Below are 13574 nucleotides of genomic sequence, written 5' to 3'. Positions count from 1 at the left end.
TTGTTTGCATTTTACTCCTACGAAATGGACATACCACAGGTCAGTTTTGATACCTCTACATTCAAGGACTTACCACATTCTTCAGTGTTTCCCAAGAACGCTGCAAATCATCCAGTTTGGCATTGGCAGCTGACTCTAAGCCTGGCTCATAGAACTCCTGAGTGGATGATGTGCTGGGCTGAATCTTGGCAGCTTCTGTCTGCAACTGTTCAGCAGATAAGGCTTGGTAATAAGCAATGTCCTACGAGCATCAAGCACAACATTGCACTTTCAAAACAAAAAAATATACCACCTTGCTGTAATTATATTCCCTTAACAGCTACTCTAGGATATAAATCTATGGACAGCCAAGATGTTTTTTTTTTTTTTTTAATAAACAAACATACAAACATTAAAATGTGGTGCACAGTGGTTTAAGCAAAACTGCTGACATACGGTTTGGAGCTCTACCATGGTGGAGAAGGGAGCACTTGGGAGAGAACATGATGTGTTTTTGCCTTATTGTCTTTGAGCTAAAGGCCAGGAGGGCAACTCAAGTCTGAACAGAGTGGGGAAAGCCAAGGCTGGAGAGCTAGAATTGGGAGTCAAATGTGAGGAGACGACAGTCAAAGCTATGAGAGTGGATGAGATCACTCAGGAATAAGGCGTAGAAGTGGCAAAGAACGTAGCCCCAAGGGACTGTGACAGAAAGAGGGAAGGGGAGGAGGAGTCACCAAGGGAGACACTGAAGGAGCGGTTAGAGAGATAGGAAGAGAATCAGTCAAACAAGCAATCCAGACTCCTCCATATTGTGTGAGCACATCCTTTCCTAAACTTTGGGAGGCTGAGGCTCCACTCGGGAAAATGAAACCAATCACACCTACCCTGCAATGTATTGTTAAATGTCAACCCACTTTGATTGTAACAATTTGCCCCCTCCCCTGGTATGCAGCACACTTTGGGAAATACTTTGCTAGTGTAAGCAAAGCAGACAGTGTAACTGGCTGCGAACGACAGTTAAAATGATAGGTTAGTGTCTGAAAGGTACAAAGAAACAGACATACATTGAGCAGAAGTAGGAAAAATAAGTGATGCTTTTAAAAGATCACTCAGTTTTTATAACCTAGGGGGTCACCAATAACACAGGTAAAGAGTTCCTTTGAACTAGAAGGGGTCAAAACCTGTGTTCCCTAACCAGCCAAAATTCCCACTCAATTCAGTGGGAGTTTTGACTGAATTTGGAATAAAGGGCTACAGGATATAGTCCATGACTTTTAACCTGGTGTCTCCCATAAAACAGTTAAAGATTGATTTTGATCTCATTTATTATACACCAGTTCAACAATTACTGATTACTTTATTGGTATCGCCTTCGGTAGAGTTACTCCTGATTTACATCCATATAACCTAAACCAGGGTTCAGGTCCATTATTTCACATCATATCTTTTTCTAATGGCTTGGCCCCAGTCCTTCAGAGAGCTCCACACTGATAGACTCCTGTCCCCATGTAGAGCCCCACCTGAATTCCATGAGACTGCATTGAGGCGCAAAGATCTGCCTCTGCAGAGCTCCGTGTGGGATCCAAGTCTTAGATTTCAAAGGAGTAGCTTAATAAATAAGCTTGAGAAATCATTTACAAAAATAAATATGGGGCCATGCTGTGTCCTCTATTTGTAATCATTTGAGGGAATTCAGTTGAATTCAGTGGGGAATTCTGCTTAAATATGGAGGAAACATAACCATGGTAATATGTATTTTTAATTGTGTCATATTTATTGGTAATAACAAATGTTATTTAATTAACAAAATTCTTATTTTTGAACATTTAATGTATTGTAATAAGCCTGAAAATAGTATAGAAGAGTATGAATTTAGAAATAAGGGACTGAAACTATGTGTTGTATCTCATGAAGGCAACAGCTCCTTGTTGCCAAAGGACATTTCTATTTATTTGTACACATACATGAGTTAGATATATTCCATTTTTGAAATTACGGTTTAATATCACAGAATATTGTAGAAATGTTTTCCTTCTTTTCCTCATAAGAATTTGGAATATCTTCTGATCAGTTAGGAATGAATATATTGCTGGCTCACATGTTACAAAGCTCAAGCTGAAACTTGGCATGCAACATGGGAACAATTTATTCTTTAATCTAAAACAAATGGTTTAGTCCTTTCTTGAATAGCTGATGAGCAAATAAAGAAATAAATAAAAATGGACAAAATTGTTCAAATGTTTGTGGAAAGTTATCGTAGTACAGAGCACAAGCATAGCTGAGTCAAAGTCACTTCAAAATAACTGAAGTCCTGACTCTGCCATCTATGCTCATACTGGTAAGTAGTCATCATATCTTCTCTCCTGTCAGGGAGATGAGATCTGTCCAACTAAGGTACTTATAGGCCCCCATTTCTATAGCCTCACAATCTTTTAATGCATTTAGCCTCAACACCCTGTGACGTAGGGAAATACTATCCCCATTTTACAGATGGGGAACAAAGTTACTATGTGACTTGCCTAGCTTCACATTGGAAGTCTGTGGTGGAGCAGGGACTTGAACTCAGGTCTCCACTGGACCTTCCTGCCTACCTGCATAGCCTTGACAGCTGACTTATTTCTGAGACTTTCTAATGATGGTTTCAGGATGAAGGACTTGATGTTAAAGATAAGGAAGGATGGAGAGGGAAAACTGAACTGAACTGAACCAGTCCCTTTCCCCCTTTTAGTAAATTCTACGCGTTCACAGTGCGTCAGCTGCTGTTGTCAGATTTCAGTAGTGACAGAGAGGTGGGAAGGAAGGAGAGAAAGATTTAAGCACAATCAATCTTGGCAGGGTTTTCCGGTTAGTGTGTATTTTTGGTGTGCTTTATATATAAAAAATTCTTTCCCTGCACAGGGATGGAAGTCTAACATCACCTCCTTTTTCCTCTGTGGAAACTGTCCAAAAGCAAGAGCAGCACTGATGCTTCCTTATGATGTTTCCCCTATTTAAGGGTGGGGGTGGGGGGATATTTTGGTTTCATAATGAATCTGACAAGGGCTGTTGTCTAGATTTCATGAGGGTGAGAGATGATGAAGGTTTGTTAACTAAGTCCTGGACAGGGAGAGAAAATGTTAACTGTGGCCCGGTGTTGGTGCTGGATTACAAGACTCATTGTAGCCAGAATGGGTGCGTGTCAACCCTTCAGCTTTCCCAGTTCAAGCCCTGCCCCGCTTTTAGATCTAAAAAATTGAACCAAATGAAAAAAAAAATGTTGAATAAAGAATAAGTACAAGAAACTTCAAGCCAAAAGGGGCTTTCTGTTATTGCTTCCTCCTTCATAACTGCAGTGCATGCTAGCATGCTGATATACGGTCTGTGTTTATATCACAGACATACAAACAAAAGACCGATTCAAGTAAGAGTCTCTTTATGAATAACATACACACAATATTAGGATGTATTCCCATGAGGTGTGGAGTGCTTTGAATCCAGTGTGGAGCATCTCCACACCCACTTGCTTCAGTTGGAGTTGAGCATCTCACAGAACTGGGCCTATGAGGAACAAACTATTTGCTTAATTTCCTTATGTTTCAAAACAAATTGCATGACGCGGTTGCTATCTGTTACAGAAACTTTGTACACCGTAAGAACTTTTAAAATCCTTTGGGGGGTTAAAAATTATGCTTATACCCATATTTAATATTTTTGGTGTTGTTCTCCTTTAGCTCTGATCTCTTTAGAGCAGCCCTAAGGGCTGCTGTATTTAGTGAGCAACTGATATAATTTTTTTTTTTAAATGTACAAGTGTCAATTTACCGCAAACCTAGGTTTTGGGACATCTTTTTAGTATTTATACACTTGTATTTTGGTCAATTATAAGTAGTATCTTGGCATTGCCATTGTTATGCTCATGACCTGTGATATTAAGAACAGCCCAAAGGCAGAGGACAAAAGGCACCCAGATAGCGGTGATGAACAGCAGCTGGCTTAACCAGTTCATGTGTACCGCACTTCTTTAATGTCATGAAATTTACCTGGTAAGTGTAGTGCAAGGCATCAATGAAAAGCTCATGACTCACTGCTTACTAACATCTTTGTGTAATGTAGGTGCAAGCAACTGATGCAGTTATGGACATAAACTGAAATTATAATTCTTAACATATGTTTGCCAGCCAAGCAGAAATTACCCCAGCCTAGGAAAGAAATGTGGTTTCCCCCACCTGGGAGTTACTTCCATAGTATTTTGAAAGACAATGATAATGTATTTACATGTACTGTAAACAGACTCACCAAGCTAACAAGTGGCAGAGGCAAACCACACATTATCACAGCAGGGGAGGAAACTGACAATCACGTGTTCATTCATTTGAAGTGGAGGGGGGAGGAACTAAAAAAATTTGCATTGTAGTAGACATCTCCAGCAGAGGAAGAATCATCAGGAAACTTCCTTCAAGACAGACTCCATTTTGCCTACCTTCCAGCTGGATAGACACTTATCTGGAGGTATTCTTCAGAAGAAGAAATTTCAAAAGATTCACAGGACTATAAAAGAGAGGGGCTAAGAAACCCCAAGTTATCTTTCATCTAAGAAGACAAAAGGTACCAGCCCTTTGACTTTGGGAGCTAGATCCTGATCGGAGTTTGGTCAGCCATCTTGAAGGAAAGGTGTATTGAGGATTTTACCTAGAACCAAGTCGAGCTTGTTAAGTTTTAGTTACTTGAAAATGTTTTATCTTTATTTCTCTTGTAACCATTTCTGACTTTAAACCTTATACTTGTACTCATTTACATCTCTCTTAATTAAATAAACTTGTTTTATTTTTAATCTAAACAGTCCAATGCTGTGTTTAAACTGAAATGTTTGGTAACTCCAATAAAAATAGCAAACTCTTGAATACTGATTCTTCAAGGAGCAACAAAGTTTAATGTTCCTCTGATTGTTCCAGGAAAAGGCTGGACATTTCAGAACACATGTTTTGGGACAATGTGGGGCTAGAGAGAATGTGGAGTAACTTTACCACTCGTTAACCAAGGTTGATGGAGACCAGTGGAAGTCTGTGGTATTGCAGGCAGGATCCAAAGCATTGGACCAGAGCTGCCTAATACATGGACATAAAGTGCATGCATTTTTTTTTTCAAACAGAGCAGGAGACTGAATTTTATTTGACTTTCGTAGTGCATATAGTAACACAGCAAATCTAAATTGTTTGCTAAAGCATACAGTCTTCAATGCAATGATTACACTGAAATAATCACTGGATATAAATGAAAACGAACAACCAACAGCAGCTTAATCATCATGATGCTTGTTGCTGACTGTGGGTGTCCCAGGCAGAGAGCCACAGTACAGGGGGTTACAGGGTAAGAAGTGATACAACTCTTCACTGTTCGGGATCGCACTCCAGGATGAGACATGATCTTGTTTCTATTTTCACCAGTAGTTTGTAGCCTTTTAGCAAGGGATCTCCCATAACTTTATAAAACTGAATCCAATCAAACAGACCTTTGGGGCCAGATTGTGGTTAGCACCGTGCAGGTGTGAAAAAGTACCCCTTTTGTAATAGGTCCATGATGTTTAATAGGGATGAAACCAAGGGACCATTACAGAAACTTAAGTAGGATCTATAAAAATTACTCAAAAATATTTATAGAAACTAATACAGAATTATCTCCTCTCTAGAGGTTAAACTGAAACATCCTATAGAATACTACTCGTGTGTGTAGGGTGGGGGGAGGATTCTGTATTGAATTCTATAAGGTGGCTATTACATTCTATAGCTGTGGTTCTCAACCAGGGGTACATGTACCCCTGAGCATAGGAAAACGTCTTCCAGGGGGTACATCAACTCATCTAGGATTCATCTAGATATTTGCCTTGTTTTACAGCAAGCTACATAAAATGCACTACTGAAGTCAGTACAAACTAAAATTTGATACAGACGATGACTTGTTTATACTGCTATACTATACACTGAAATGTAAGTAAGTACAATATTTGTATTCCAATGGATTTATTTTAGAATTATATGGTACAGAAGCTCCCCGACTTACACAAGCGTTCCGTTCCTTGCGTAAGTCGAATTTTGCGTAAGTCGGGAACGTATCTCCAACAATTATGCAAAAAAAAAAGAAAAGAAAAGAAAAGCTTACGGAACTTTTTCCATAAGTCTGGATTTCCGTAAGTCAGGTTTGCGTAACCCGGGGAGCGTCTGTATAAATGAGAAAGTAAGCAATTTTTCAGTAATAGTGTGCTGTGACATTTTTGTATTTTTTTTGTCTGATTTTGAAAGCAAGTGATTTTTAAGTGAGGTGAAACTTGGGGGCATGTAAAACAATTCAGACTCCTGAAAGGGGTACAGTAGTCTGGAAAGGTTGAGAGCCACTGGTCTATAGGACTCTTCCATAATCAGTGGAAGGGTACCAAGAAGCTTCCTGTCCTATATTTCCCTCCTGTCTAGTACTAGCACAACTGCATAGTATTTCTTCCAAGTGCCTTGGGCATAAGCTATCCTCAAAAAGCTGGCTGACTGAGCAAGGAAGGGGGTTGTACACTATCCTATTATAAGTGGTAGCACAGCAGACACACTACCTCTATGCTGGTTGTTAGAGAGACATCATGCCTCTCCTGAAACGCAACATTTCCTGATGTAGAAATAATGTATCCAGTGTTCAATGATTCCACTGGGGTTTGCCCGCTCCATACGGTCCACAGTGAGGGGCAGTAATTAACTACTACCAAACTGGGACAGCAGATCTAGAATGGTAGCTTTAGATTAGTGTTTTTGATACCACAGACCGGACTAGCTGCCTTTCTAAACTGGGAGGTCTCAGGGACCAGCGCTGGTCCACAGACCAGTTGTTGAGAAACACTGCCCTACATGATCACTGCAGTGAGGTGCTCTTACCTAGACTTCTCCATTTAAAAGGATTCCATCTTTAAACTGAAAAAGCGTAGACATTTACTTCCTTAAGATGCACTGGAAAATCTCTCTCTCTCTCTCTCATTGAGCTATTGCTAAAACCTTATTTAACCAACTATGAAATATCGCCAGGCTGATAGTTGTAGGGGAGAGACCTCAATATTGATGCAAAAATATTATTAATTTTATCATTAAACTTGCCTGTGCCTTTAGTGAAGCTTACAATATATTTTTAAATTACTTTCATACATACGATGCTTGGAGAAAAGTACCTCACATGCATATATTTTTGTTTACTAAATTATTTTAAATATTCAAGCTAACCAAAGAAATGTGGGGAGGCTTCTACTTTAAAACTCCCAAGGATGATAAACATGGCTTTATAGCTAAGAAGATTTTATGACCCTAAGAGTGTTTATGCAAATTCAGAAAAGCTGTGTTTTAAAATTTACCTTGCTTTAACTTTATATTATTTTCACTTGTGCTATATTTAAAAGATCTAGTTTTTACTGAAATTTGTGCTTTGTACAAAATATTTAAAAGCAGTTTAACAAACAATTGTAATTCTAAGGAGTGTGGTTCACGAAACAACAAAGTATGTAAAACATTTATGTTTTAGGAAAACGAATGCAGGGTGATGTTGTCAGAACAATAAATCCAAAGGTAAAGAGGGCTTATTGTTCTGACAACACCACCCTGCATTTGGTTTCCTAAAATGTAAATGTTTTACATACTTTGTTGTTTCGCGAACCATTTATTTCCAAAGAAAAACCCTTCTTGTGTTTTAAAGCTTTAGGAAAAAAAACCCAAGTGTAGTTAGAGATATTTTATACTTTTGTTTGTTTCTTAAATGTTAAAATGGCAAACATTCTGTGAAATGCATATGTTAGTAAATGCAAAGCTTCTAATATCACTGCTATATAAATGGTAAAAAACTTGATGTACCAACATGGAATCTAAGGACCTTGCTAAACTAATTACTAATGCAGGAAGCCATTTATGTACAGAAAAGGGAATTAATTAATACTGGCAGTGTACATAAAATCCCTCCCCCAGGTCTCTGGAAGACAAGAATCATCTCTCCAAAAATTGTTATGAGTCAATTTTTTAATTATTAAAAAAAAGATATAAAAATTTAGATAATTCTTAAAGACTGTTTTGAGAATTAAAACCTTGTATATAAGGAACAGGAGTGTCTGGACTTTTTGAAAACAGAATTTAATTTCCTGTCAAAATCTAATGAAATTGAAAGAATATCTCAGAAAATGGATTCAATAAATTAAGTTAAAACTAACTTTAACAGTTATTTGATACTTTCCCACCATAAGAAGAACAAAGGTAATTAAAGAATGTTGCATATTCATTAGGCAGACTGCATACTCAGAACTGAAGGTGTCACCTAAGCCAACCCCCAAGGCTCGGAGCCAGTGAAAGGGTAACAGCAACCAACTCTGCATCTAAACAAGGCAGAAAGAGGTGTGTTTTCCTATAATTTCATTAAAATAGGAAGGAGAAGGGTATAAAAAACTGAAGTGAGCACCACAAGCAAACACCCTATGCTACCCTGCTTTGAGAGCAAACACTCCACAACTCATCCTGTCCATCTCTACTAGCAAGCTGCCACAGACAGATAAGAAAAACAGAGAATATTCAAGAAGAAACTAACTCAAGGAAAAGCTCCCCAAGACTTGAACATGGATGGTGAGAGAAGGTTAACTAAGTCACAGCCAAAGGATTAGATTTAAACTCTTGTTATGATTTGATTGGGATATGAAATTGCTGTTGTAATGTAAAATACTAACAGTTTCTCCTGTTAATCACTTGCATGGTTAGACCATGTGTTCCTGGAGCAGAAACAAGGGCTAAACCTTGTTAAACTGAGAATTAGTGGAATTTAACTGGATTTAAGATTCTTAATATATATAATTGGCCTGTCTCTTTATTTCTGTAATAATAATACAACCATGATTAATAATTGTGATTATTTTCCTTAGTCTTTATCATGGTGTCCACTGAGATATGCAAGAGAACCTTTGGGACTAAAATAGGGGGAGCAGTACGAGAAACAGAGTTGGCCTACCATTTCATGTTTCCTCTGGACTAAATATTTCCAGTAATTTTTAAAAGAAAATTACATGGTGTCCAACAACTAAAATTACCCCTTTCTACTGCACATAGTGTTGACCAGAAAGATTTAGCCCATGTCTACATGGGCTAAATGTCTACATGGTATGTCAATCCACACTGAAGAGGTGGAAATTCTAGTGCACATTAGCGTGTTGCACACTAACTGGTCTGCATGGATTTGCTGGCATGCATTAAAAGTTCCCTCATGTGTGTAAATGTAGTCACAATTCAAACAGCACTACTTTAACATGCACTAAGGAACTTTTAGTGCACACTAGCAGGGTCCACACATATTGAAGAAAATTTACGCCCCTCTAGTACAGACTAAACCACCATGTAGACAAGCCCTTAGAATTATTCTGTAAAAGCCTTCATTTCTTTCAAGGTTAGATTACTACAATTTCCTGGAGTTCCTGCTCAGTTTCTAGGATGCAGCAGATCACACTCTCCCAGGAACACTGCTCTCTTAGCATATTACTCTCATTTAAAAATCTTTACTTTAGCTCCCTGTAAAGTTTTGCATGGACTATAAATTATTTTACTTACATTTAGGACCAGAATTGCTGCAGTCTGGCATATTTAGCCTATCTTCTCTCCTTGTACATTCCTAGACATTTATTATGATCTGAACTGGCAAGGTTATTTAGCTTGTTTAGGTTATAAACTCATGTGAATAGGAACCTAAGCATTTTGTAAGTAACCCACTTGATTGTGGAACTTTCCTCCTTTTACTGCTTAGATCATCCAGTTTGTTTCAACACTTATCACCAGACTGAAGAAACCTATGTCTGCTGATGCTTTTATCTATCCTGACATAACCAATAATTTTACTGCTTTTAAGGGCTCAGTGACATTTTGTGAAAGACACTGTGTAAATATATTTTCTACCTACTAAGTTAGGTTCTACAACTTTTGTACTTCTTATTCCAATTCTTGAGGTAACAGAATTTCTCACTGGACTTTCATTGTTCTTTGAGCTGTCTACATTGCTAACCTGATTTTCATTCTTAGAAGAGAATTTTAGTGAACTGACATTGAATTGCATTGTGTTCATTACCAATTGTATTGTGTTCATTATCTGTCCTTGTAGATGTTTCACTGTTTGTTTCAATAACATGGCCTCCAGAGTCTTCTGCTGAACAATGGAACTGCCTTTCCACTGCAGGCAAGCTTCACTGGGAACTATCCTATTGTGTTAGTGTAATATGACTTTAAAAAGCTCCTGGATTATTAAATCCCTTTGTTTGACTTTCTTTCTTCATATGGCTTGTCACTGATAATTGCCTTATTTTTATGTTTGTTCTTGTCTTAGCCAGTACAGCAGAATCATTTTATATTTAGCAATAACTTCAGAAATACATGCATCTTTGAAAGAAATTGTGTGAAGCTTGGAAGAGTTTTAGCAAATACCATAACTATACTTAAAAAGAAAAAATAACATGATATTTCTTTGGTACTGAACTTAAAGAAATACATGGTCAAGGAAAGCTTCATGTCTTCAGTTACTCAACTCCAGACATACTTAGCCACAAAAACAATAAAGAAAAACACTGTTTAGACATGAGGAATAAAAATCAGATGTTGAAGTCAATGGAGTTGAGACTACTCATACACACTGCATATATGCGTCTATGTACATGATATTGAAAGCACAAACAATAAACCAGCCTACCAAGAAAAACAAGTGTGATGTACACCAGGTCACATGAATACCAGAAGTCTTAGTTCTCCTCTCTGTTTACATATGTGACCCCAGTGATTTCATGGGGTTTGAACAGTTATAATTGAAAACAGAATTTGACCCGAAGTGTACAATGAACACAATCCCCAGCAAAATAGATCACAGTTGATATCTGAATAGCTTGAACCAATGGAAGACTTTGAACTATGGCATCAGTTGGACAATGACACAAGGCAGACAGACAGACACACACAATGTAATATTTCATCACACGAAGTACAAAATTGTGTTCTCTCAGAATGCCGGATGCCATCATGTGTACTATTTTGAAAACAAAACCATGCTATAAATGCAACAGATACACCAATGAATTAGAAAGACTGTGTAATGCTCACTGAAAATTTATTTAAAAGGTAACCAACAAAGTCTTTTTTTGCCAATGACAAAGTGCACCAAATTGATATGTTTTAAGCTTCTTGCACAGTATTTGTAACCTTTATGTATTCGGAAGCCAGGTCCTGATTATGCTTGATGACTATTCTCAATTCACGGGATGGGACACTGAAACTGTGTGCCCAACATTTAAAGAAAAATCAGCCCAAATTTTCTGAAGAAGGAATCAACCACAGAGTACACAGAATGGGACCATGCATCTTTCCAGAGATCACAGCTGAATGAATGCCAAGAGGCAAGTACCTGGTTAACAGAAGCATCTGTATTAGCCACAGGTGAAGGAGAGCGACAGGCAGGTGGAGAAGAAATCTCACTGTTGGTTCCCTCCTCCCCAGACTCCTCAGTGACAGGTGAGAGTAGTGTGTGACAACGACCAGCAGTCATCTGTCACAGGAAATGCAACCCCAAAGGACAGGAAGATCAGTCAATCATCTCAGTAAACATTTGCATTAGATGTAGATCAAAACAAGAAAATTAACACAATGTTGGAATTACCAAGACACAATTTAAGGACTTCTGCTTCCTTCAAGCCCCTTAGAGTTGCTATATTAACAGTTTAGGAAAGCAACAGGCAAGCAGAGTATTTACTGCTGATAATTTGTTACTGAGATGTTGGCCATCTCCTGTGTTGCTAGGGAATTTAAAAAAGTTTCTACAGCCAACACATCAAAAATAAGTTAAAGGGTAACACACACCATGCATTAGGAGAAGTTATTGAAAGCCACAGAGTAATGCTGCAGATAGCCAGAACTACTGCCCTCAATACTTTACCTTTCAGGCGTAGTTAAACGATGAAGGAAAGAAATGTTGCAGAGCAGAATTGGATCCAGATTTAAAAAAAAAAAAAACACAATATACTATACTTACTACCTAAGATCCACAAACCTGGAAATCCTGGACGCCCCATCATCTCGGGCATTGGCACTCTCACTGAAGGACTGTCTGGATATGTGGACTCCCTACTCAGACCCTACGCCACCAGCACTCCCAGCTATCTCCGTGACACCACAGATTTCCTGAGGAAACTACAATGCATTGGTGACCTCCCAGAAAACACCATCCTAGCCACCATGGATGTAGAGGCTCTCTACACTAACATCCCACATACAGATGGAATACAAGCTGTCAGGAACAGTATCCCTGATGATGACACAGCACAACTTATTGCTGAGCTCTGTGACTTTATCCTCACGCACAATTATTTCAAATTTGGTGACAATATATACCTCCAGACCAGTGGCACCGCTATGGGCACCCGCATGGCCCCACAATATGCCAACATTTTTATGGCTGACCTGGAACAACGCTTCCTCAGCTCCTGTCCACTCATGCCCCTTCTCTACCTACGCTATATTGATGACATCTTCATCATCTGGACCCATGGGAAGGAGGCCCTGGAAGAATTCCACCATGCTTTCAACAGCTTCCACCCCACCATCAACCTCAGCCTGGACCAATCTACACAGGAGGTCCACTTCCTGGACACCACCGTACAAATAAGCGATGGCCACATTAACACCACCCTATACCGAAAACCAACTGACCGCTACGCCTACCTTCATGCCTCCAGCTTCCACCCCGGTCACACCACACAATCCATCATCTACAGCCAAGCACTGAGGTACAATCGCATCTGCTCCAACCCCTCAGACAGAGACCAACACCTACAAGATCTTCACCAAGCATTCTCAAAACTATGATACCCACACAAGGAAATAAAGAAACAAATCAACAGAGCCAGACGTGTACCCAGAAGCCTCCTGCTACAAGACAGGCCCAGAAGAGAAACCAACAGAACTCCACTGGCCATCACCTACAGTCCTCAGCTTAAACCTCTCCAACGCATCATCAGTGATCTACAACCCATCCTGGACAATGATCCCTCACTTTCACAGACCTTGGGAGGCAGGCCAGTCCTCGCCCACAGACAACCTGCCAACCTTAAGCATATTCTCACCAGCAACCACGCACCGCACCATAACAACTCTAACTCAGGAACCAACCCATGCAACAAACCTCGATGCCTACTCTGCCCACATATCTACACCAGCAACACCATCACTGGACCTAACCAGATCAGCTACAACATCACCGGCTCATTCACCTGCACGTCCACTAATGTTATATATGCCATCATATGCCAGCAATGCCCCTCTGCTATGTACATTGGCCAAACTGGACAGTCACTACGCAAGAGGATAAATGGACACAAGTCAGATATCAGGAATGGCAATATACAAAAACCTGTAGGAGAACACTTCAACCTCCCTGGCCACACAATAGCAGATGTAAAGGTTGCCATCTTACAGCAAAAAAACTTCAGGACCAGACTCCAAAGAGAAACTGCTGAGCTCCAGTTCATTTGCAAATTTGACACCATCAGATCAGGATTAAACAAAGACTGTGAATGGCTATCCAACTACAGAAAC

At 39.2% G+C, this 13574-nt stretch overlaps 1 protein-coding gene across 2 annotated transcripts in view; it reads right to left on the bottom strand.

The window, feature by feature from the left end:
* Positions 1-13574, bottom strand: part of SYNE1 (spectrin repeat containing nuclear envelope protein 1) — a 475430-nt gene that overhangs the window by 148444 nt on the left and 313412 nt on the right. For both annotated transcript variants that reach the window (XM_034765383.1, XM_034765382.1), the window contains exons 92-93: positions 11389-11529; positions 74-241 (exon numbers count right to left, since the gene is read on the bottom strand). In XM_034765383.1, coding sequence (XP_034621274.1) covers positions 74-241; positions 11389-11529 — 309 coding nt within the window. The remainder of the gene's footprint in view (positions 1-73; positions 242-11388; positions 11530-13574) is intronic.

The sequence above is a fragment of the Trachemys scripta genome, chromosome 3, assembly GCF_013100865.1.
Source record: "Trachemys scripta elegans isolate TJP31775 chromosome 3, CAS_Tse_1.0, whole genome shotgun sequence".
In the NCBI taxonomy this organism is placed as follows: Eukaryota; Metazoa; Chordata; order Testudines; family Emydidae; genus Trachemys; species Trachemys scripta.
The sequence above is the reverse complement of the archived record's forward strand: the minus strand, read 5'-3'. Positions and strand labels throughout refer to the sequence as shown.